Source organism: Triturus cristatus, chromosome 10, assembly GCF_964204655.1.
Source record: "Triturus cristatus chromosome 10, aTriCri1.1, whole genome shotgun sequence".
Classification (NCBI taxonomy): Eukaryota; Metazoa; Chordata; class Amphibia; order Caudata; family Salamandridae; genus Triturus; species Triturus cristatus.
In genome coordinates this window covers 556,092,196-556,118,687 of record NC_140593.1, presented here as the reverse complement: position 1 = coordinate 556,118,687, position 26,492 = coordinate 556,092,196, and the positions used below count along the sequence as shown (strand labels likewise).

Sequence of the window (26,492 nt, the reverse complement as noted above, 5' to 3'; positions counted from 1 at the left end):
AAAAAGAGTTCCGGGTGGATGACCAACTCTTTGTGGGGTACATGGGATCAAGGACGCTCTCTTCTTCGGTCGTTATTTGCTTCAAGATCTGTTATGCCTTGGCAAAGAAGCAGCCCCCTGAAGGATTGAGACCCCATTCCACCAGGGGAAAGCCTGCGACTACGGCCTTGGCTCGGGGTGACCCAGTCCAAGATATGTCAGGCAGCGACCTGGGCTTCCTTGCACACGTTCGCAAAACATTTCTGCCTTAATGGTCAAGTGCGCAGGGATGGACATTTTGCACGTTTAGTCCTGCAAGACCTCTTAGTTTAGGATGCGAGTCCGCAACCCACCTCCAGGATGGTATATCTCGGGTAACCAATTCAAAGGAAAAGAATATGCAGCTAGAAGTCTCTATAAGATGAACAAGTTACTTCTCTTCGGTAATGTATTATCTGGTAGATACTCTATCTAGCGGCAAAATCCTTACAGCCCCATCCATGCTGCCTCCCAGCTTTGCGGACTGATATTGTAGGGCTAGTGTTGTTCCTTGTTACAGGGCTCTAGTTTTGCACACAACTATGTCAGTTGCTTCGTGGTTCTGCACTTCTGGCATGGAAAAAACAAAAAGTAGTTATGTCTGCGCGCCTAGGTAGCGCCTATATAAGCACCACAACATCATATCCAACGATAACGATGCCGACGATGTCACGCGGAGCCGAATGGAGCCACCCGACGTTGCGTGCAAGGGGTATTGCTCAGCAAAAGTTTCCGGATCCAGCCGGACGCCTGGGAAATTCAAAGATAAGTAATCTGCAGCTAGATCGTCTCTACCAGATAATGCGTTACCGAATGCAAGCAACTTGTTCGTTAAGCAGAGTATCTATCAGGAAGATAGTTACTGAAGGCATGTAACTTTTTCTTATGGCACATTAGGGTCCTGTGATCCAGTCATACAATTGTCCAAGAGCAGATGTGACATTGGAACATATGGCTTTTGATTCCAAAAGTGTCATCCAAGTAACACCTTTGCACCTCGGCAAAGTTTAAATTAAATGAAGACTGATATCCAACCCATATCGTAGAACATTTTTGTAGTGATTAATTTGCCACTTTAGATCCCAGGTTTGGAGCCATTTGTCACTGCGTAGTCCTCCCTCACCCTTCAAGGCTAAAAATGTTAGTGTAATAATACATTTATGCAAAAACAATTGATGGACAGAATGCAGAACAATGTCATACATTCACCCCAGTACAGAGATCTGGGCCTAAATCCATCGTTTTTTTGCTCATCATGCCATTCCAGTTTGAACCCAGTCATATGCAATTGTCTTGACCCTGTGCCCAATGGGAACAGTCCAGCCCGAACTACCAGGCCCGGTCCTCCCTGGACTGGAAACAAGCATCCTAGGACCGGTTTCGGAGTTTCACCCCTCTTCAACCTGGATAGCTTGACTTCAGTGTCATGGAGAGCATGGGACCCACGTCTGGGCATACCCGTCCCACTCGGGGTGACAAATGCAAATACAACAATTTATGGACAGAATGCAGAACAATGTCATACATTCACCCCAGTGCAGAGATCTGTAATAATAAACTTACCCATCTAAATCTTTGAATCTGATGCCTTTCTCCTTAAGAATTCTAAATAACTGTGACTACCTGATTTGTTTTCCGGACACAAAACATATGCATTGAATGGGGGAGTCATCAAGTGTATGAACAAAGCATAGGTTGTGAACATTTAACAGGAGCAGTAAACAGCATTTGTAATGTAATGTTTTTATTGTCTTTTAGAAAAACATGCCAAAATTCGACAAAATTCCCTTCTACCTCCAGCCTCACTCATCATCTAGGGCAAAAACATTGAAGAAGTAAGTTCTTGTTTTCTTCTCTTTCAAGCAGCTGGGGTTTGTGTTTTTGACACATAGCTAACATTATGGAATAATTCCTTTGGTCTGAACATTAACTCTCCATGCCCTTGTCTGTTATGGAGTTATCATTTTCAGTACTGGGATAAATTATTCCACCTCAAATTCTTTATCATTTCTTCATAGGTTTGAATATGAACATTTTCATTTTGCTAATTTGAGATGGGGAAAGAAATAATTCCTATTCTTTACTTTTCTACTTCACTCTTGATGTAGCAGTGCGATGGCTACTTTGAAGAAGACTGGATTCAAGCCTTCCAGGGAGTGTGGGAGACATATGTCCACCACGGATCCCCACAACAACTTTCTTTGGTGCCTTTTATCGCACCACGACGTTGAAGGATGTTCCAGCTGTCTGAAGATGTATCTGAAGGCGTTGAAAGAGCGCAAGGCCAAGCTGTTCATGGCACGGGCGAAAATGGAGAAGAGGGGTCGCAAGAGATCTAAATCGAACTCGTCGACTACCCATACCTCGAAGTCGAGACAGAAGAAGCGGCGAAGGCATGGATCACAACGTCTATCTCCGAAGAGTAGGGCTTTGAGGTCGCCTTTCCCAGCTCTCCTTCTCCACAGGTGACTCTTACCCATTCTCCGACGCCCAGGGGTTCATTGGCGCCCTGGGTTTTCCCGGCGCCCAGGGAGTCTTCGCCTTTACCAGATCCGATGACCCCGGCATCGCCGCCACCACAGCTCTCCACGCAGCCTCGAATGGATCCTGACCCTGTAGTACTAAATCCTTATTCACCATTTCCAGGTCCAGTGTCTGATCCATTGCATTTTCTCAATGCGATGTTTGGCATGTTTGCCAAGGCATCCTGTCCTACCGGTGTGCCGTCTGGCTCCGTGGTTCCGCTTGCCTATAACTTGGGCATCCCTCAGCAATATGCCCAGGCACTCTTCGTGCATATCATTCCAATGGTGCCGTCATGGCAGTTTCCGTCTCCAAGGTTTTCAACGCTGATACCACAGTCTCCAATGCCATCTGGTGTTGTGCCGATGCCTTTTCGGCTTCAAGCGGGCTGTTGCCCGCTTCCGAGGGTCCTCCGGTGCCGATGTCCTTGGCGCCACCGATCCCGAAAATGCATTCCATTAGAGAAGCCCAAAGGCTTCTGGAGGAATAGGAGTACCAGCAGGATCAGGCGGAAGGAGGAGAAATCCTCAACTCCGTTGATGAATTTGAGGTCCTTTGTGAGGCCAGTGGCTTAGGGACTTCCCCGTAGTGGGAGTTTTTGTCCCCAAAAGCCTTACCTTCACAGTATGTTACAGCTTACCATGCTGTCATCAGAAAGGCTGCTGACCTTTTGGACCTTCAACTGTCCATGGCTGAGATCAAGTCAAATATACTTACTGAGGTGTTGCATTCTCCATCTTCTGTTATGGAACCTCTGTTTGTTGCCTTTCAATGAGGCTTTGACTGAGCCAATTTTGGAGGTGTGGCAGAAACCCTTATCAGCCCCTGCTGTATCAAGGACTGTGGCAAGACGATATAAGCCTGCTCCTGGTGATCCCGCTTTCCCTACTGCCCATCCTTCACCAGAAAGCTTGGTGGTACAGACTTCTTGTTCTAAGCAGTCGGCTGGGTCTTTCCCCACCCCTCCGTGGGACAGGGACTCAAAGAAAGAGGAGCAGTATGTCAAGAAGGCTTTCTCCTCGGCATGTATGGCGTTAGTCAACCACCACCACATGCTTGTTGGGGAGGTATATCCATGCCTTAATGGACTCAGCTAAACAGTTGACACCCAAGTTACCAGAGGATGACCGTAGATCCTTTTTGGAAGTTTTGGCAGACACGCAGGCTGCAGCCCGTCAGGTGGTAAAGTCGGGCTGGATACTACAGATTCTGAAGCCAGGTGATGGGTTCCTCCAGGAGGCATGCTTGGCTCAGTTCTTCGGGGTTCTCTCCGGATGTACAGGCTACTCTTCTTGATCTGCCTTTTGATGGGTCCAGACTTTTTGGTACAAAGGCGTATTCGGCTTTACAACATTTCAAGGACAGTAGAGCTACTGCAAAATCCTTGGGACTGCAGTCCCAACCTAGGGGTTATGGATGTAGGAGGTACCGAGGTTTTGGGAAGACTGCTTCCTTTCGAGGCCGTCAGCAGCCACAGCAGCAGCAGACCCCTCTGTACAAATTGTGCAGAGGAAAGGGTGGAGGCTGTCTGCAGGGGGCCTCTCGGCACAGTCCTCTCCCTGTACCCACCACTGGTACCATGCGAAAGCAGCCCTAGATCCCCCATCTTGGAGCATGTTGGTCCGGTAGGGGGTTGGTGTCCCATTTTCTGCAAATGTATTCTATCAGACCTTTGGGTTTTGATTCTTGTAGAGAATGGGTACGCCCTACCCTTCCAAGAGTTTCCACCTCCTTACCCTCCTCGCCAGGGCTGGTTTTCAAGGACCAATTGCTGCTCCTGTAGCAGGAGGTTCTTGCCTTACTGCAGAAAGGTGCGATAGAGGTGGTTCTAGAGAAGGAATGGGGGCAGGGATGTTACTCATGTTATTTCTTGATCCCCAAGAAGGATGGCAGGTTAAGGCCAATGTTAGACCTCAGGGTCTTGAATTTTTACCTCAAGCAGGAGAAATTCTAGATGTTGACCCTAGCTCAGGTTTTTCTGGCACTGCAGCAAGAAGACTGGATGGTGTTGATCGATTTACAGGATGCGTATTTTCACATTCCCATCCTGAAGTCGCATCGGAAGTATCTCGGTTTTACAGTAGGGTCTCCGCACTACCAGTTTGCAGTCCTCCTGTTCGACTTACTTCCGCACCTTGGGTCTTCACAAAGGTGATGGCGCTGGTGGCAGCTCATTTCAGAAGGTCGGGGATTCCGGTTTTCCCCTATCTGGACGACTGGCTGCTCAAAGCAAAGTCACCTGAGATGGTGCTGCATCATCTGCAGGTAACACGGCTGTTGTTCGACTTGAGTTTTTTTATAAATGTACCCAGATCTCACCTGGTGCCCTCTCAGCTCAGCCTGTTCATAGGGGCAGTACTGGACACTAATGTGGTTTGAGCTTTCCCGCCTCCGCAGAGGATTCTCAACATTCAGGAGATGATTCCTTTGTTTCACAATGGAGCGGTTGTTCCAATCCTGAAGGTCCTACGCCTGATCGGTCTGTTCGCTTCCTGCATACTGTTGGTCAACCATGCACGCTGGCACATGAGGGCACTCCAGTGGGGTCTCCGCAGGCAGTGGTATCCGCACAATGCAGATCACAGGGAGATGATCAGAATCTCCAGAGACACTGCAGCGGAGCTGCCTTGTTGGAGTGTGCCATGCAACCTGTCTCAAGGGAAGCCTTTTCAACCTCCTCCACTGGTGGTCACAGTGATCACGGATGCATCCACTCTAGGGTGGGGTGCTCATCTGGGGGATCTGGAGATCAAGGGAATTGGTCTCCGGAGGAAAGGTTGCTCCAAATCTACCTTCTGGAATTGCGGGCAATACGTTTGGCTCTCAAGGCCTTCCTTCCCTCCCTTCGCGGTCAGTTGGTTCAAGTCCTGACGGACAACACTACCGTGATGTGGTACATAAACAGGGAAGTGTAGGGTCGTATTGTCTCTGCAGCGAGGCTCTGTGACTCTGGTCCTGGGCTCATGGCCATCAGCTTTGTTTAATTGCAAATTATCTGTTAAATGTAGGTGCAGACATTCTCAGTCGGCAGTACTCGGCTGATCACGCGTGGCGGCTTCATCCGGAGGTGGTCCATCACATCTTCATGATGTGGAGGTTTCCTCGGTTGGACCGTTTTGCCACTCAAAAGAATGCACACTGTCCCTCATTCTGCAGTCTTCAAGAGTCGATGCTGGGAGCGTTTGGGGATGTGTTTCAATTGGATTGGGGCTCACAACTCCTTTAAGCATTTCCCCCCCCCCATACCCTTGTTTCCTCGAGTTCTGAGTAAGATTTGCCAGGACAGGGCCCAAGTCTTATTGATCGCCCCGGATTGGCCAAGAAAAGTGTGGTGCACAGACCTTCTTCACCTCTCATCACACCCTCCGCTCCATCTCCCCCTCTGGGCACCCCGCCTCTGGCAGTCGCAGGGGCAGATTCTACACCCCACCTACAGAGCCTGCTCCTTTATGCCTGGAGATTGAACGGGGCAATCCGAGTTCGTTCTTTCTCCCACCAAATGTGGTGGATGTTATTTTATCATCCAGGAGACACTCCACCAAATCTATTTATTCCTCTTGATGGTCCAAGTTTGTGAAGTGGTGTTGAGAGAGATCCATTGATCCTTTGAAGGACCATTTATCTGATGTGCTTGGTTTTTCACTTTTCTTGGCCCAGCAAGGTTGTGCTGTGGCTACGATTAAGGGTAACTTGTCTGCCTTCCTTTGTTTGCCAGACCAGCCGTCTTTATTTAAGACCCCCATTGTCATGAGGTTCATTAAGGGCCTCACTAATAGGTTCCCTCCCACTCCCTTTATTATGCCTCAGTGGGATTTGAATTTAGTACTAACATTTCTAATGGGGTCTCCTTTTGAGTCTCTTCATAGTTGCCCGTTGAGGCTTCTTACTTTCAAGACAATTTTTCTGATTGCTATTAACTCTGCCAGGAGGGTAAGTGAGCTTCAGGCTTTAACCCTCCCTTTTTAACCATTCATGCAGATAAGATGGTTCTCAGCACCAGGGCTGCTTTCCTGCCTAAGGTGGTTACTCCTTTCCATCTTAGATAGTCAATTACCTTGCCTACCTTCTATCCTCTCCCCTCACCCTTCCAAGGAGGAGGAGAGACTTCACCGCTTGGACCCTAGGAGTCTGCTACTACCTGTACAAAACCAGGGACTTAAGACTGGATGACCAGCTCTTCGTTGGTTATATTGGAGGATGAAGGGCAAAGCTGTCCACAAACTAACACTCTCCTGGTGGATCATCTTTTGCATCAAGATCTGCTACGCCTTGCCCAAGAAGGAGCCGCCTGAAGGTATTGGAGCTTATTCCACCAGAGCTAAAGTCATCATCTTCTGCTTTGGCTAGAGGTGTCCCTGTTGTAGACATCTGCAAGGCAGCAACTTGGGCCTCCCTGCACACTTTGGCGAAGCATTACTGCTTAGTTTCGGAGGTTAGAAGGGATGGCCATTTTGCACGTTTTGTTCTGCAGGATTTTTGGAATAGGCAGGTGGATGCCCTCCTCCAGGAGAGGAGCTGCTTGAGGATTCAATGCAAAAGGCGAAGAATCCATAGGCAGATGTATCCATCAGAAGAACAAGTTACTTACTTTCGGTCATGCTTTTTCTGGTGGATACAGTATCTGCCTGTGGATTCTTCACTGACCCACCCCCTTTCCCGTTGTCCACCTGCATATACAGAAAAAGTTCTTATTGTTTGACATTGTTGTCTATCATGTGTCATTTGCTTGCCATACAGTTTGTTCTAAAGAAATGCTTTGTTTTTAGCTTTCCCTCTTTACATATATACTGTATATATTTGTGTATGTCTTTTGTATGCTGTGTGCTCTTGCATTATGTTGGTCTGCCCGTTCGCCACGAGCACATGGAAAAAATGGGTGGAACTGACGTCAGCACACTGACAAGGTTGTCTTATGGCTCCAATGACATCACGCGGGGTCTAGTGCGGAGCCATTCCATTGTGACGTCCTCGACGTGGGAGAGTTAGAAAAAAGTTTGTGGAATGCTGGCACAGGGGGAAATGCAAAATGTTAAGAATCCGCAGACAGATACTGTATACACCAGAAAAAGCTTTACCGAAGGCAAGTAACTTGTTCTTCTATTCCCCACTCACACCCCCACTGGCTTCTCGCATCTTGTGCCCCAGGTAATAAAACACTAGTCACAAAAACTGGTCACAATTATTTTTTTGTCCACTGCGGAATTTTGCAAACCTACCTATGTACCAATAAGTCGGTACACAAAATTAAGAACCTGAGTTTGTCAAAGTCCTACCTACCTCATTAATGTTTATGAAGTAGGTCACAAAATTGTGACTCGCTCTTATTGCCAACAATCACATTATGGTGGCCTGCAAACTCAGCAGACTTCCATGTCTAGGATTGTGTTTAACTTAGGCAACCTTTTTATTTTTTATTAAGTATCATGTTTTCCTAGAAGAAAATGGGACTGCTTTTGCAGGAAATATTTGGACTAAGGCGACCGCGGAGATATTGAAATGGTTTTAGACCAGCATTGTTGGGCTTCTTACTGAAGATGCATGGGGCTTTGTGTCAAGTTCATTGGTGAAGTTGATGTGTGTAGTCTGACCTTAAGACAGGTTGACACAGTGCACTTTGTCTAATGTGGGACTTTTGAGCTAAGTAAAGTACGGATAGTCACAGCTTGTGTGGCTGTAGGTATTCATGCTGTGCACACTCCTGCCATCTAGTGTTGGGCTTGGATGTTTACAACTTGTTTTCCTTCAAAGAAGTCTATGGAGTCCCCGAATCCAGTGACTCCACCTCTTCGAGGCAACGCGCATGGTCATCGACTCCATCTTGAGATTGTTTTTCTCATCATTCTTGATCGTGATCTTCATAACTCCCTATCAATGACACTCTTTCTCAAGGCCTACTTGACCCGGAGAAGCTAAACCATTGCCCAGCATCTACCACATGACACAGCCAAAATTTCTCTGTGAAGTCGCAGAAGAATCAACTCTGAACATTCGGCGCCTTCGATTTCAGGACCGTAGAAGGTTCCTGGAGGGGTGATGGAATGGACCCCATTTCAAAGGTGATTGCTTTGCGCCACAAAATACCTGCACAACCACCAACACCTGGTCTGCAATTTGTGTCTCTCTACAGAACGCACCGACCAGGACAGTTCAGATCCGAAAAAGACTTTAAAATACTGTTGGGCATGTCCCTTGCCCATAGCATGGAGACCAATGTCAAACAGGAGGTGTCTGTGGGGCAGTAAATCAGCACCGAAGAGGAAGGAGTATACAAGGGAGGTGACTCTGCAGGTAGCCCTTGCTGCATAGCATCTGGAGACTCTGATGTTGACACCGAAGCTAGCGATGAAGAGGGCAGCTGTCTTTCTCTTTCTCCTTTCGAAGGATCCCTGATGTCTCACCAGAGATATTCACGAGCCTGAAGACCAAACTAAGGATCATCACTACTGATACTTCTCCAGCCCGACTCAGATGGCACAGCTTCAAAACTTGCCATGCCCTAGAACGAATGGTGCCAGGTGACCATTCAAAGACGCCAGTCTTGGTGCTTTGTGTCCTAGTGGTTCCGGCCGACACGGAGAGAAGTCTTTGCAGTCCAGGAAAGAATGAGAGGCCTATGCATCCTAGCCATAAATATGGTGCCGAGCCACCAAAACCTCCGGCCTCTGGATGCCATGCCTCACCGACGCCACCCAAAGTCAGTGTCAAAGCAGTCTACATCAAAACCATTGCGCCAAATGAACAGTCTCCAAAGAGACGGTTGAAAAGCCCTCACAAGGACATTTTGGCACCAAAGTCCAAGTTGACCCTGCAAGAATATGTACCCGGGGAAGGCCCTGTTATTGAGAGACTTCAACAGGACCTTGATTCACACCAGGAGGAGATTTATAACTGACAGCCCCAGGTCCCTGACAGCCCCTACAAACTCATCCCAGCCAGATGGTACAACCAATTAGTACACGGTTATAGAGAGGGCAGCAGCATGGTGGCATGGTCTGCCGGGATGGCCGAGTAGACGTCTCTGCCGAAGCTCCCCTCGACAGCAGAATAATTTACCATTTTCCTCCATTAATCCTTACCATTAACCCACACAATATAAAGTAATAGTATTTCTGCTCACCTGTGGGATCCGGGAAGTGCCGACATCCCTTGGTCTGAGGGGCGCTCCGGAGCTGGGAGTGGACTAAACGACGAACCCGTCAACTCCAGGCTGCGTGCATGAATGGAGTCTCCTGGAAGCTCTGGGAATCCCTGCAACTGAGAGGAAAACTTGGCTGCAAGGCGGATGGAGGAGATAGCAGGACTGCGCCGACCTCACACAGGGAGATCATGGAGACAGGGTCCCGGAGTCGGGGAAGAAACAAAGGCGAGGAGGCCACCGATCTCCAGAAACGGAGGGAAGGCGATGCCGGACCGATCGAGTGGCCAGGGCGTTGCAGACTGCACTTGGCCAATTCCTGGTGGCCTGTTCACTCCCGGGCAGTGAAGAAAGCGGGGAAGAGTGTCTGGTTGTGACCTGGGTAGAGAAGGTGGAACGGAGTCTGCTGACTTGAGTGGCCGTGAAGCGAAAGTTGCGCCTGGTGGGCGCCCGACGCCCTGGATCTCTCCCCTGGGGCCTGGAAACCACAGGTGGGAAGGCCACCTGATGCCTACCGATGGAGGGTGAAGGAGATTACTGAGTCGGGCGGCCAGGACATGGCCAGGACACAGGGGCCGTGCCCAGCCGGCGCCCTGCCGAGCTCCGCAATAGCTGCATTGATTCTGGGGTAGCCGGTGCACATCCCACTTCAAGCCAGAGTGAGTAGGCAACTGCGCGCTGGCTCACCCTTGTGCTGGATGATGGCCCGACCTGCGGCCCAGGGCCTGTCAACGAGGGGAAGCAGTGATTGAGACGAGAAGATAGAGAAATCCAGAGGCCTGCTAAACAGGAGAGATCCGGCGGTTCGAGGTGGAGCGGCTGAAGGAGTTAGAGACGGCTCATTATAAAAACAAGCATTTGCAATGCAATCAGTCTCGTCTTTGGGACCTTATATGTTTATAGCTAGGCAGACAAAGAAAACAATGCGGAGGTCCCTGTCCTTAGATAGTGGAACAAGTTATGCCCTACCACCCCACTCAACGGTGTGGTACCTCCACAGGCTCCTCCACCACAGGAAAGAGACAGCTGCAGGCTCTATGGCTTTCCTCTACTGTAGGTGGGGGGCACCGCTCACTCAACACAAATCATCTCCACCGCTAACTGTGCTTAGCCTGATCTCCACACGCCAGCCCCCTCTGACCTTTCTTCTCGCCCCCACACACACACACAGCCTCCATGCGGTATGCACCGCCTCAGGCCATCACGAACTCCAGCATGCAGCTGTCTAGACAGGGGGGCACAAGTTTGCACTGAAGGTGCCCTGCTGTCTGCCCAAATTCCGTTGTATATATAGTGGTACTAGCAGCAACCCCTAAGCGTGCGGGTGCATGTGGGTGGGCGTGTATGTGTTTGCATGCGTGCGATTGACTGTGTATGTTTGTGGACGAGCGAGACTGCATGTGGGTGAGCACACGGGCGGGTGTTTGTGGTGGTGCACTCTTAACAAAGCAACTTTCCCAGTTACAGAATAGTTGCCTTCAAATGAATCTGTGCGCGCAGTCCGTCTGCGTGCACAGAGTACACTGGACTGTAGTGGGATAGCACACACACACCATATTGGATCTATGGGCACTTCTTAAGCCGGTGTGAAGTGTTTGAGGTAAGTGCACATTACATCTGTGCACAGATTCAGCTTGTTTGTGATAGGTTATTAGACACGCAATATAATATCCTGAATGTGTGAACAAACTGCATCAAATCAGAACACACTGCCTGTGTGCACACATTCACCAGGCCTGAGGTAATGAGGCCGTTGTGTTATAATGCGTCAGTGGAAACGCCTTCAGCTGGTCTCTGACCAGGTCAGCACAAACTGTAGCCTGAAAGGATGCTTTCCGCCCGTCTGTACTAGGTCAATGCGCACTCTACGCTGCATTTGCACACAATACGCCTATGGGTGGTATACTGTAATAAGTATTGCACATTAAGGCGGCCTGTGCTGTACTCCTACACATGTTGCCTTGACGCTTAATTGCATACCCTCAGCCAGTGACGTAAATTATACGCTGTTTTGTGCACAGCCCATCCGTGCATTGCATGGGCGAGTGTGCACAACTCCTGCTGAACGGCGATAGGTTTTCCCGATAGTTTTCACACCTCCAGCTGGATAGCAATTGGCTGTCCAGTCAGTGTATACACCTACAACTGGGCCTGACTAAATTGCATAGACCGCATGATCACCAGCGGTTCTGCTAGGTAGGCATTTCTGAGTGCACACATCACATGCTGATCTTGGATTGGTTTTCCTGTTCGTTTGCACAAACCCAGCACTGTTGTGCTCGTGTGCACACCTCCAGTGGGTCACCTTTGCGGCTGCCCGCGGCCCCCGCAGAGGGCCACCCTAAGCGGGCGGCCACCCTTAATCGCATTTGGCACTCCCCCACCCCCACTAAGACGGGGGACTATAGGAGGAGTCCCCTGACCAGCTAAGTCACTTCCGGCACAAAGAGGAGGGGGAGGTATTTATGCCTCCCCCGGCCATCTTGGCGTCCTCTTTGCGCCGGACACGCCGTCTAGAGACAACTCGTGTGGTTTATTGTCTTCCTGAGGGAGATCAGGATTTTATATAGTTAAGGTTTTGACTTCGGTGAAGTTGGGGCAGAGGGTTAATGTGCCTGCTGCAAGAACGTGTGCCTGGTGGATTACAGGTGCGTGTGACGTAAGGGGATCAGCAGGATGCTGTTTTCAGGAGAGGCACCCCTTGTTGCTTGCAATGTAGAACGATGAAGTCCTGGTATTCGACAGTGAGCTCAGACGTTCATCCTAGAACTATACTTGGTTTTCACGTGGGGGGAGCGAACCATGGGCTGTGGCAAGCGCCCGCCCACCCCGCGAAGGGTGTTGCTGATTTGCTCACATGTTGATTTGCAATGAATTATGTGGGTGTCCTTAACATAAGGTTCAGGCATCGCACGTGTAGACAAGAGTGTCGTGGTTAGGGTCTTGTGAACAGCTACACGGAGGCGCATGAATTTCCCAGTTTGGCCTGGGCGGTGGGGCAATGCACGACGGTCATGGCTTAGCGGGACCCAGAGGGGCATGTGCGGGGTGGGATCTGCCGCACAACCTGGTCGCCATGTCCCCAGGGAGAGGGCACTGCCTCGCGGCCTAGGCGTTGACTACAGACATGGAGGAACGGGGTAAGCATTGGTGATCGCAACACGCTCGGTGCTAGCGTTTCACTGCTTTCCCATGCCTGACGCTGTTCTAGGGGAAGATATCATCTGCAGGCACTGCCCCGTTCCACTGCGTGGTGAGGCCCGCGTAAATGTAAATGTAAATGTATGTGTTTTTTGTAAAGCGCACTGCTGCCGAGGCGTCGTGGTGCTGTAGACCGCTGGGGAACCCGTCCTGGCTATCCCTGTGAGATGGTCCCTCCTGGGTTTCTCCAAGGTGAAACCAGGCATCCCCGGCGAATGTGGGGGGCCGTTGTGGAGATGAGGCAAGCTAATGCCCAGAGTTGCCGAGTGTGATCCCTGGTTAGAGTGGGCACCGAGGCGAGAATTATCGAGTCCGCTGACCCTGGTCCACGACCCTACCGCGTCGGGAATTGAACCCTGGTCCCGGGCCGTCCTCTGCTTCCGGGTCTGCCGCCTCTAACCAGTGAGCCACACTACACCCCCCCCCCCCACTTTTCATATGGAGTATGGCAGCAGGTGCCTCGTGCGAGATGGGGCAACCCGGCGCTGGAACAACCCGGTGCTGGGATACTCGCTGAGGTATGGCCGTACGCGCTTCGATCGGGAATCAATTTTAAGCAACTCGCGTGGGCGGTGAGAGGGCCGCCGTTGTTTGCCCCCAGCTCCCTGCCAAGGCTGTGAGGGAAGGCTGTTATTGTAGTTTTAATGCTTTGGAGTTTGAATGGCTTAGGACTGGCTCACGCATCTGGCTGCTGCGGCGGCGCATTTTATTTTAGCACACCGCTCCTTGGGTAACTCGAGGGGCCGGGTGCCTGCTACAGTCGCGTGTGGCAGCTTGTGTATGCAGACGGAGGGCTGCAGTGCGCCGGCTTGCAATTAGGCGGAAATGGCGCTGCGGCGCATCGGTGAGCCCTTGCCCCCGCCTCGGGGAAAACCCTTCTCGTCTGCCGACCCATGTGGCGCAAATAGGCAGGCGTCTGCTCACAAACCTGGGTTTCTGGGCATAACTTGTTTTCCCTGTGGGTACAAAATGACCGTGTCTTTGCGTAATGTAACTCCACGCTACATTTTAGGTCCCTGCAGCAATAATTTTACTCCCTGCGAGTTCGGCGCTCTCGGCCAATATATTTAAAGTATGGGCTTTAGCGCGTGGTTTTCTTTTCCAAAGTTTGGGTAACGCGAAGGGTTGCGTTCAGGGCCGTCATCTGCCCACCATTTCATTGTTTTAGGATATCACGCGCAGCACCCAGTGCTCACGAGGCATGCACCTACAAGTGGCCTTTGTCTGGTTGCTCGTGACATTACATTGGGGCCATTGTGAGCGACAGTGCTGTGCGCAGGTGTTCTTGATGCTGTCCGTTCGATTCAGGATGCACGGTTCGAACCTCTGTCGGTCTTGTTTGGCGTCGGGGTGGCGCTGCTGGTGGCATGCGCTTACAGCAGTTTGTTTCTGTGGGCACACACTTGCTTTGTTAGGTGTGAGCAGGGGAGGGCTTTCCCATTGCGTTTACGCCACAAGATTGCCCATGACTAGTCTGGCCTTCCGGTGCGGTTTGACGGTCTCGTGTTGCGGTGCGCACTGGAGTAACGCAGCGGTAAAGTTGTAGTGGTAGACATTTGTGACGGGGATGGACACTGAAGCGAGTATCCTTTTGTTTTGGGTATTTGGAGCATTCTGAGCCAGTGGGGCGTTGTGGCGCTTCACACCCCCCCCCCCCCTCCCTGATGGGCAGGGACTCAGGGAGGAGTCCCCCACCCATACTCGAATACAGTTGATAGTTAATGAACTCCGCAACACTTTCGTCACCGAATACCCCTTCTTAGTGTGCTGTCGACTACCTTGTTCTGAAATGTGCAGAGGGTAGCTGGCATGGGTAGGTTGTATGCACCGTATCATTGTTTGATGATTTTGCTCGCAAGAAAGTGTAATTCATAGTGTTTTTGAATGTCATTCACAGTTGCACTGAAATGAGGGACATGCCACACATAGAAATCTGAAACCTGGGCAGCTAGGGATGGGGGCGGACAGCTCTCGGTTGGCTAGGCAACTGATCTATAACTGTGGCTTAATTCACCTTATGCAAAAGGAACCACTGATCAGCCAATAGTTGGGCTTGTTGTAGGTAGTGCTCCTTTTGTAGTAAATATAGGGATGCTATGGCTTCGATGAATATGTAACGTACCTGGCGCTTATGTGTAGCGTGTTAATGCCGTTCCATACACATACACGTTACATTTGTATAATGGATATGTAATTCTCAATGTGCGTTAGCTTAAGGCTATGAATGGAGGATCGGTCAGGCTTTCCACGGAGCGGAATACTTAGTAAATGTGTGGTGTGCCGGTGGCCGGTCTGAATGCCATAGTCATTGCCGGAGCAAGCTGGGTAGCCTGGCAGATTCGTTTTTTCTCTTAAACAATCCTTGAAGCTTGCTCAGGCCTCCCTCAGCTCTGTTGGTGTCGTTTATGGGCCAGGTCCTTCTTTTCTTTCATAGAACTATTTTCGCTAATGTTAATCAGTAGTTTTGGATGGCGCCTATGTTTCAAATTCAACACGATTGCATTGATCTGATTACTCACATTTAAGGGGATGTCCATGGGTCTTTGCGTGGCTATTTAATGCTTTCAGTACACAAAGACACCCGTTGCTTAAGGACGCATGCTCCTATTGCTTGACCTTTGTCACACCTGAGCTTACCTGGAGCCCCCGATAGCGGAGAATGCGGAGGAGAACTGGACAGACCACTGCCTCCAGTGGGCCTGTTCAGGTCACTTGAGGGCATTGCTTCACTGTTCCGAGCTAACATTGCCGATAAAGTAGTAGCATGAGCTGTTCTACAGGGAAGGCAAGTCTCTATCAAGCACGAAGCCAACCTCATAAGAACTGGCTTAACGCAATGTAACTGGTACTCAATCCAACCAGTTGGGGTGTTAACGTACAAATAAGGAGGATGATTGTTCTTGCAGGTCTCGTCTGCTGATGATTTTGGGACTGCGTTTAGCGCACTGTTTACGCAAGCTCAGTGGTAATCATTGTGCCTCTGGTGGAGCACGCTACCACAAGACAGGGGTTCAAATGCTGCTATTGTCCCCAAGGTATCCCATAAGCTGAATGTTCATGCACTGCCTCTCGCATGCATTTCACATGTTCTCCTCGGAAAAAGTTGACTTGCTTATACGCTTGTATCTGGATATCGATATGTCACCCTCATCTTCAGTGTTGGGTTGCTCGCAATAAAGTGTCAGTCTTAGTACTTAAATTCCCCATAGTTCATCCTTTGTCCCAACGGGGACAAAAGCTATGGGCAGGCTCTGTTTGCAAAGAATAGTTATTTGATACCCGCTTGGGCTTTGTTCGTAGTTCAGTGAGGTCAAGTTTGTCTCCAACGCGGAGATGGGGTGCCGTATTTCGTTTCCGAAGGGCCCCCACTCTCCGCGGTCGGCACCTGGGTCACGTGCATGTGACCTGTCTGGATGTTGTGGAAGTTGATTAGTGCAATGGTCCCCAGTTGCGGTAGAGCTGGCTATCCATCGAAGGGAGACAGTTAAGGAATGTTCAACATGTTAGGCATTGTTCAGGGGTGGACCCTTCAGCGGTGTCTTGGTGAGGGACTAGCGCAGGGGGATGGGTTTGTGGTGCCTTTACGGTTGATCTGGGATTTTTGGTGTAATCCTCGGTGTCCTGTCCGGCGCCTGGGTGGCGGGCGCCGCTTGAAGTCTTTTTCGTATTTTTGCATTGAGCGAAGATTTCGCTGCTTGGCCACCAGGAGTTATGCGGGTGGCCCTTATCAATGTCTTATTGAGGTATGTTCTACTGATGACAAATGGTAAAATGGTTGTCGGTTTTGGCCGGGGCTCGGCAAGTATGGTTTCATCTTTCACCTAACACTTGTGCATTATCGGCCTACAAGCCAAGAAATACTTCACAGGGATCAGCTCACACCAAAGTGGGCCAAGATCACACAAAGCACAGGATGAGTGATTGGTGTCTGACAGATATTGCGAATCATGAGATAGATCCCAGAGGTAGCGTATACATATCTCAGATTAGATCAGGGATATTATCATGGTTCATCCTTGTCCCAATATAGACAAAAGTTACGGACAGGCTCTGTTTGGCATGGAATAGTTAATTTGTCTCCGCATGCGCCTCTTTCACAGTACAACGAGGTCAATTTTGTCTACAACGCGGGGTCTGTGCGCGACTATTCCGTTTCCAAAGGGCTCCCGCTTTCGGGACCTTGGTCACGTGCAGGTGACCTGCCTGGCGGTTGCAGAAGTTGATGGGTAATGGTCCCATTTGCGGTAGAGCTTGCTATTTATCAAAGGGAGACATTTAACGAATGTGCAACACGTTAAGTAGTTGCCAGCTAACAAGTGTGCTGTGGCGTGAAAAGTGTGGCTAACACTGCGTCAGTGCCAAATGGCGACAGGGTATTTTCTACCTTACGGCATCCCATAATTCAGGAAAGGGTAGGTATTTGCACACTCTTTCCCCTCTGATTACACAGACTTGTCTGCCCCCTCCCCCCCGGGTTATCCAGCTGCGGGCTAGAACCAGACAATAGAAGGGGCATCTTGGGACTGGGGTCCCTAACACATTGATAGCCAAGCGCTGGGGTGATGTACCATGTATGGCATGGTCACCACTGGGGTTGCCCCCAGGTTCTGGGGTCAAAGTGGGTTTGAGCATCAAGTCTTCAGGCCTGGGATAGCATCCTGCAACCCTTCAATCCAAGTACGGGCAGTTAGGATAGATAAGTATCAGCAAGCGGGTAACATACACTGGCTAGTCAGCGTAACCGTGCCCCGGGGTCATGCGTGCCTTACAAATACAAAAAGCGGCAACCAAAAGGGGGCCAAGTGGCATAACGAGTAAAGAGGTTAAGAGGTGTGTCTCTGGCGTTACAGCTGGGTGTAGCCAGTCCCCATAGAGGTACGTCCGGGGGATAATGGTGTGCTCCTTTAGATCCCCATGACCCCATGAGGATTTTCAGCTTATGCTGGGTAGGTGGTTCTGTATCACCAACTAGCAGGGTGCCATGTGGCATAAACCAGTAAATATGTGTAAGAAGGACATAGATGCAGGTCAGGAGATGTTTGTCTACGGTAGTACGTAGTGCCAGGCATGGTTAACAATCCATCCACACCAGTTGGATAGCCACCAACTGACACCGGGAACCTCGGATCCTAATAATCATTGGAAGACACGCACGATTCTGTGGTCTCGTGGGGATGTTGGTCCCACCTGGAAGTGTAGAAGGCAATAGAACTGCACATGCCACTATTGTGGGGGTGACCGAGGCAGCAATTTGATCTCTACCAAAGCAATCCAAGGTTCCTATGGCCAGACGCACAACATACAACCGTTCACCCTTGCCTCACTGAAGGTAGTCTGTTAGCAGAGGTATAGAACGGGACGTCTTGCGCCAGGTTGCGGATGCTGCATGGGCAACACTGCAGATAGGCTGTTGCCAGACGAGGGTGCTTGCCGGCTGGGAGACCAGGCAATGTAGCAGAGCAAATCCTAAGGACCCCTCTCCCCCACCGAACTGCCTGCGAACGCGAGTTCAGTGAGTTTTGCAATGTCGTAGGTATTCTCCCGTCCAGACAAGGGCAGAAGGGTACATTGCAGGAAACTGCATAAATAGAGTAGGGCAAGACCTTATGAGCATCAGGGATCTCAGCTGGTCAGCAGGGACGTTAGCATCTGTGATAGAGCGTTAGTCAAGGAAGTCTGGGAGTAGGCGTAAGTTGTCTCAAAATTGTTGTTTTGACTGCAATAGGGTGCGCTAGGCGGAAAGCAGTCTTGTTCGCTAGGGATTATTATAGAGAAGGTCTGTGCACATGTCCGGTCAACCTCAACTAAGAGGTGCACCCTGCTCCCGGGTCGGGCTACGAGTCGCTTCAGTGCTGCACCAAATGCCCCGTCCACATAGCCACGGATATAGGCTGGTTGTGGAAGCGGTCCTATAAACGAGTGGGCTGCGGTTCCATTGAACCAGGTGATAGGGTGCACATAAGGCTAGAGAGCTGCAACTACAAGGTTTCAGGAGGTGGGAGCCACTTCAGCTTGAAAGAAGATAGCAGCGTTTAAGAGTAGAGCCCCCTCCTGGGAGGCCATCACATCCTTGCAGGGCATGCGAGGCACTGGTCCTTCACAGAGAACCATACTCCGCTCCATGCGCGAATTCGCAGAGCAGGGGTTTTGGCTTCCACCATGGACTCTGGGGACCTTGGATTCTAAGAATATCTCTGGGAATATTCACACGATTCCGTGGTCTCGTGGGTTATGTAGTTCCACCCTTTAGGGTAGATTGCAACAGAACTGCACATTGCCACTACTTAGAGCGTGACAGATGCAACAATTTGTTCCCAGCCAAAGCAAACCAAGTTTCTTATGGCAGAAGGTATGTTCTGATGTGCGTCCTGTGAGGCCATCACATCCTTGCAGGGTATGCGAGGCACTGGTCCATTCCCAGGGAAGCAGGCACCGCTCCATGCGCAGGGCAAGCGGCTTTGGCTTCATCAGGCATGAGCCATGCCGGGCGAAACCCAAAGCTTAGTTTGACATAGTTTGGGTGCACTTGGCACAGGTGGGCTTTGATCCGTTCTTACAGGACATGAATATGGCCCGGGAAGTTGCAGGTGGCTGTGAGAAAGGAACTGTTTTGGTGGGGGGGCTCTTTAGGCGACGGTAGCCGCCTCCAGAGCTGTGGCGGAGTTACAGGGCGATCTGGAAGCATATGGGTACAGAAAGTTTACGTCAGCAAGAGCACAATAGGGGTGCCAGAGCCAAATCACAGGAACCTCGTGTGGAGGGTCCTGGAACAACTACGTCGGCGCCCCGTTAGTCCTTCGGGCGGTTGTGGGCCTGAACAACCGGGGGTTCGCCTTGCTACGCTCCGCCCTGAAAAGGGCGTGAGTAATAAGGGACCAATGTGTCACATGATCCAGTAAGGGGATCACCCGTGATCCAGTAAGGGGATCACCCCCCATAAGGGGAGCGCTGATTGGTTTCTCCACAGTGCGTGGCTCATCAGGCGGGCAGGGCAGCATAGGTTATACAGCTGCCTGCCCTTGGATCGCCCGTAAGATAACCCACCATATTGCATACTTTTGTATGGAATAAACCTGCAGCAATATTTTTCCCAAACAAAAGTTGTGTTGTGTATTTATTTATGCATGCATACTCTGTTGTGGTAAGGGTGGGGCCTGGTGCCATAATGGGACTATGCGGCTGCCCGCGGCCCCCGCAGGGGGCCACCCTAAGCGGGCGGCCACCCTTAGTCGCATTTGGCACTCCCCCACCCCCACTAAGACGGGGGGCTATAGGAGGAGTCCCCTGACCAGCTACGTCACTTCCGGCACAAAGAGGAGGGGGAGGTATTTATGCCTCCTCCGGCCATCTTGGCGTCCTCTTTGCGCCGGACACGCCGTCTCCCACCCTACCGCTTACCCGGCATGGGGTTGGCAGGCCAATTACATAGGATGTTGTAATGTTTTTCTTTGTCGTTGCAGGCGGAGTTACAGGGCGATCTGGAAGCATATGGGTACAGAAAGTTTACCTCTGCAAGAGCACAATAGAGGTGCCAGAGCCAAATCACAGGAACCTCGTGTGGAGGGTCCTGGAACAACTACGTCGGCGCCCCGTTAGTCCTTCGGGCGGTTGTGGGCCTGAACAACCGGGGGTTCGCCTTGCTACGCTCCGCCCTGAAAAGGGCGTGAGTAATAAGGGACCAATGTGTCACATGATCCAGTAAGGGGATCACCCGTGATCCAGTAAGGGGATCACCCCCCATAAGGGGAGCGCTGATTGGTTTCTCCACAGTGCGTGGCTCATCAGGCGGGCAGGGCAGCATAGGTTATACAGCTGCTTGCCCTTGGATCGCTTGTAAGATAACCCACCATATTGCATACTTTTGTATGGAATAAACCTGCAGCAATATTTTTCCCAAACAAAAGTTGTGTTGTGTATTTATTTATGCATGCATACTCTGTTGTGGTAAGGGTGGGGCCTGGTGCCATAATGGGACTATGGGTCTCGCTGGCAGTTTGTGCACCCCCGGCAGTGCTGAGCTCGGTTTACCTGCCTAAGTGTGCAAATCAGATTGCATAACCCAGCTGTATAGCGCTTGGCTGCTCTGTCAGTGAGCACACCCCCAGCTTGGCAACGCTATGTTTGCCCACATTTGCCTGGCTACCCCACATCAGTGGACTACTACTTTCCCAGTGTCTGCAAGCGGTGCACGGTGTCAGCTGCATTCTTGTAGGCTTACCTCTCAGCGTGAACTTCACGCTTGCAGTTGGTCTGCGCTAGATTTGCCTTTCATTCCACCCCCCTCAGCTGGGCAGTGCCTAGCTTCCGTTGCGCACAGCACTGCTGATATAGCTCGTCGGTGCGTGCACCTACTTACAGCTATACCAGATATCCTAGTCCGTGCACACACACCGCAGCTGGACTGCACTTGGTCTACTGCAGGCAGAAACACTCTTGATCGTGGCAGCGATTTAAAAGGTAGAGCAAGCATAAACTTTTCGCCAAATCAAGCGCCGTTAAAATAGGTCATAGACACGTGTTATTGTTGACAGCGCCTAAAAAGTCAGGGGTGCATGGAGCGCTGCGGTGCCCTGCCCAGGCTGCACGTACCTTCCCTTGTCCACTGTGTTTGGAAGCTTAGGCTCCTGCCTGCCATTGGTAAAGCTGCACCTATCTTCCCTCATCCCCCATGGCTTGGCTGCACCGCAGAACGCGCATTAGCATATGAGCCGCCATGCTGCTGTGGACAACGACCCTTCTGCCTTCTCACAGCCGCGTTTCCGCTACCAGGTAACGTCTGTATTGCACATGTGTTGAGGACAAGTCAGGCAAAATAGTGCGAATGCACTCAGCCAATCCCAGGTTCAAACAAGCATTTACAAATGCAATAGGACTCGTATTTATGCGAGCCCTATTGCATTGTAAACAAAAGTGCGGGCGTCCAAAAAGGCACGAACGGGAGGGGGGGGGGGGGTTGTGGTGGGCAGAGAAGTCACGGACTGCGGGAGTGAATGGGGGAATGCAGGGTAACAAAAGAGTTTTTAAAGTAAAGGGGCCGATAGCCATGGAGGGAGAAAAATGACGACGTGGTTGCCAGGAGGCGGGACTAACCTGCCAAAAACCAATCACAATGCAGCATGTAAGATTTTGGCCATTCAAAAAGATAGGTAAAGCTAGGAGGAAAGTGGGCGGAGCTTCCCCCGCTATACTGTATACAGCATCTCTCGACGAAACCGCGCAAGCACTGCCATGGGGAGACCTAAAAAAATCGAGGCTGGAGATAGACATGGTGTACGCCGTGGTGTATGCCGCGCTGGACCCCCGAGTTGTACTGCAGCATGGTCCCCTGAATGAGGAGAAGGTAAACTAAGGAAGCAGGAAGGACGAGCCCAGCCGTACGAGAATGAAGAAATGAGTGTGCTTGGAGTGATCTCGATTCTGTCATTTAACTCTAAATGAGTCATGTTTCCGTTTGGGATTATTTTTCAGGCGTTTACTTTGTCCACTTTTGTTCAGCAGAGGAGACCAAACACCACAATTCCCAGAATGCATCCGTTTGCTATTTGAAGTCTAGGACGAAGAGCATTGGTGTCCATAGTGGCACAAAGATGAATGAACTCCAACTGACCATGTCTACGATGCTTCCTAGGTATCCGCCTTTTAGGTCTGTAAACTGAATACAAGGAGGGCTCACCGGCTCCCTGTGTGCTGGGACGAGGGTTGACGTAAGCAAAGGTCAGCTCGACTCGAAACAAGTGTGCGAAATAGTGAGTTTTTTATTGTTTCACCTTTGACGTTTATGGATAAGTTCATCACACAAATTGCAACTTTTGTTTTGTCTGTTTTTTGCACAGATATCTGCAAAGCATAGTTTACTCTGACCGGCTATTTTTTGCCTTGCGTATCTGTTCTCTTGCACAAGGACACTGCATAGAAACACTCTACCATGGGGAATACTTTCAGAGGGCGATAAAACCTGTATAGATTTTCGACCCACAAGTACATGTTTTGATTGGGCAGAAGTTGTGCGCTTCCACAGAACCAGTGCTTTCCCTCCGCACAGCTGTGATAATTGTATTTATTCAGCTGTCCGGAGCTTGACCTTTCAGAGTACACACACGACACTTTAATATTAACGTCTGTTTTTCTATGGCGGCGCTCAGATCGGAGGAAGGCAGTCGGTAACATACATGGATTTGTAGGTCTCGCTTAACAGTTAAATTGTCACTTGACATTTTTTAACCTAGACCGATATCGTTCCAGTTTTTGCTTCCACACATTCATTTAACCGTGCATAAAACAGACGCCTTGTTACACCGACTCAGTGATTCCGTGTCACGGTCAGCGAGAAAACCAGCTAGAGCGCTACAATGCATGGCCACGGCAGGAGCTATATACAATAGTGACCACACCGTCATCCGCTTCAATCAACACGCATGCACAGACGTCACCCAATGAATACACTGACACTTTCTTTGTGGGTGAAGAACTGCTGCAGGTTTATTTCATACAACATAAGTATGACAATAAATGGGTTATCTTACGGGCGATCCAAGGCAAGCAGCCCCTAGCTGCTCCGCCCGCCTGGTGAGCCAGCACGCACGGTGGGTCGATGCCCGGCAGTGCGGCACATTTATTTTCAGATCATCCACTGGGTCACGTGATCTGTCTCCTACTCCCGCCCCTTCTGACAGGGGCGGAGCGTGTTGTGGCACACCCCCGGTTGGTCAGGCCCCCCAACCGCCCGAAGGACTAACGGGGCGCCGTCGCGGTCTTCCCAGAACCTCCTTCGGCTCGTGGACCTTGGCTCGGGCACCCTTACTGTGCCGGACAGGGGTACCCTTACTGTACCGCCTGTCGCAGAGGTACCCTTACTGTACCCGTCTGCCTCCAGATCGCCCTGTAACTCCGCCTGCAACGCAAAAGAAAACATTAAAAACCTTCCAATAACGCGCTGTCTCCGTCACGCAGGGTAAGCGGAAAGGGTGGGAATACGCGTGTCCGAGTTGGAGCGGCGCGCGGGAAGCAGAGGAGGAACTGGGCAAGCTGCACGCCTAAGTAGGGGGGCTAGCCTCGCCCCCCCCCCCAACGGCCCGGCTCCTCCTACACCTACTGGGAGATCTCCTCCCTGGGCGTGGCCTCCCTTGCGAGGCAGGAGAAGGGGGAGGGGGAAGGCTGCGACGGGCGGCCACTAGAGAGCTGCCCTGCTGATGTCCCACTGCGTGGGACGCGGGCAGCGGCATAGTGACCACACCGTCATCCGCTTCAATCAACACGCATGCACAGACGTCACCCAATGAATACACTGACACTTTCTTTGTGGGTGAAGAACTGCTGCAGGTTTATTTCATACAACATAAGTATGACAATAAATGGGTTATCTTACGGGCGATCCAAGGCAAGCAGCCCCTAGCTGCTCCGCCCGCCTGGTGAGCCAGCACGCACGGTGGGTCGATGCCCGGCAGTGCGGCACATTTATTTTCAGATCATCCACTGGGTCACGTGATCTGTCTCCTACTCCCGCCCCTTCTGACAGGGGCGGAGCGTGTTGTGGCACACCCCCGGTTGGTCAGGCCCCCCAACCGCCCGAAGGACTAACGGGGCGCCGTCGCGGTCTTCCCAGAACCTCCTTCGGCTCGTGGACCTTGGCTCGGGCACCCTTACTGTGCCGGACAGGGGTACCCTTACTGTACCGCCTGTCGCAGAGGTACCCTTACTGTACCCGTCTGCCTCCAGATCGCCCTGTAACTCCGCCACAGCTCTGGGGAGGCTACCGTCGCTGCCAGAGCCCCCCTTCCTCCCTTTGCTGTTATATGTGCCCTGCCCCCGCGCCAGCTTGTCATGGGCTGAATTAGGGGTCCTGTTCTGTAACCCGTAAAAGACGGCATTAATTTGCAACCTTACTCAGAAGCCCAGGGCAGACGAACAAAGGATGTCTTTGGGCCCCACTGCCGTAAGCTTAGACGTGACAGGTGTTCCTAACCTTCTGAGCGATGCCACAGCAGATCATCCTAACGTATTTATGGGAAGATCTGGCACCTGCATATGGAGCCAGAACTGAACCATAGCTGCATTCCTCAATCCATCGCTTCCCTTCACATCCTAGCACGAAGGATTTAATTTCCACTCTATCTACAAGGTGATGTATCGATAGCGTCATGGTTCCTGAGTTGCTGCTGCTACTGCGAGGATTGCATGATTGCTCGGCTGGGCAAAACATTTTTAACCCCCCTGCTAATCGTCCGCCTTTTATATGACTGACTGAGCTGCCGAAGAATACATCTCTCAGCTCGAGGACCCAAATAACAAATTAAATTCCATAAAATTGGACGAGTCTTAGAGTCTTATACTAGTCCCGCTGTCTATCCCAATCTTTTCTTGCTCTCCACTGGGACAGCATATCCAATTGCCTTGCTTGTTGAATGGAAGCTAGCTTTCGGACTTTAATGCTGCTTGAAAGGGGTCAATAGGATTGTCTACAGTCCTTGTTATCCCGGTGTTGCTGTGCTATAGGTAACTTAATGGTGGAACTCACGAAATACCTTCAAGATGTTATGTATGACACACAAACCCAGGCCTACAAATTGCCTCAACACAGCACAGGCTGCTGACTTTCCTATATACACCAAGCTGCCACTATGACTGCTGTGAGGGAAACCTTACCCAGTTGTTCTCAGGCTGCTGGCTTTCCTGTATGGACTAAGCTGCCCCTATGACTGTGAGTAGCAGAAAACCTTACACGGCTGGTTCCGAATAGCACGGCCAAAACATAAGGCAGCAGCATCTTTTGGCCTAAGCGTGGAACTCACCATAATAAATCAGTATTCCGAATCCAAATATTTAACCAATATTTAATCTCATGTGACTATCTTAATCACCCTCAGCCAGGCCTACTTCAGTGATGGTGGCATCTGGTTCCCGGCTTCAGGAATGAAACAGCCTTCAAGTTAAATTTGCCGTTTATGGTAGTGCTGTACGACCCGTAAGGTATCGAGTGGTTGCGCGCTGAACCTGCGCACCAAATAACGCTACACCAGGGACACACTCATTTCTTATTAGGCACGGGGAGATGAGGTGATTGTTCCAGAAGCACTGCATATTGATAAGGCGCTGAGACTTCGGGCCTAGTCCTCTCCAGCATCTAGTAATGGGCCAAGCACTGGCTAGTTGTGCATGTAAAGCATAATGTACAGTACGTAAAGTTTGATGTCTGTTATTTCTGCCCGATAAACCAGTTTCATTGGGTATCTCTAGAAAAATTATGCTTAATATGCTTAGTTGCCGGTAATAATTTGGTTTGTATCCAGCCTGTGCTGGTTATGATCAATGTAATTCAGCACGCCCTAAAAGCGTTGTAGAGCTCTCGCGGAACGGCGATGGTGGTGCCTTGTGCAAGGATGTTGTTGGCGCCCCCCCCAATGCCGCCTCCACCTCAGATTCACTCACTAGCCCCCTGCAAGAGTTGACCAAGTTTCCATAACCACACTCTAAGATGCATTTAATTAGTCAGATAACGCTACTCCTACCCGTGTAGGGTGTCCGAGAACTTTGCATCTCACACAAAAAACCCCCGAGCCAGTCAATCATACGCATATGACTCAGTGTATAGGAAAGGTTAACCAGCCAAGGACTGAAG

At 50.7% G+C, this 26,492-nt stretch overlaps 1 protein-coding gene across 2 annotated transcripts in view; it reads left to right on the top strand.

Annotated features, from left to right (window-relative positions):
- The window catches only part of LOC146789717 (WD repeat-containing protein 48-like), a 404,338-nt gene that overhangs the window by 286,814 nt on the left and 91,032 nt on the right, over positions 1–26,492 (top strand). For both annotated transcript variants that reach the window (XM_085632054.1, XM_085632055.1), the window contains one exon: positions 1,777–1,853. In XM_085632054.1, coding sequence (XP_085488180.1) covers positions 1,777–1,853 — 77 coding nt within the window. The remainder of the gene's footprint in view (positions 1–1,776; positions 1,854–26,492) is intronic.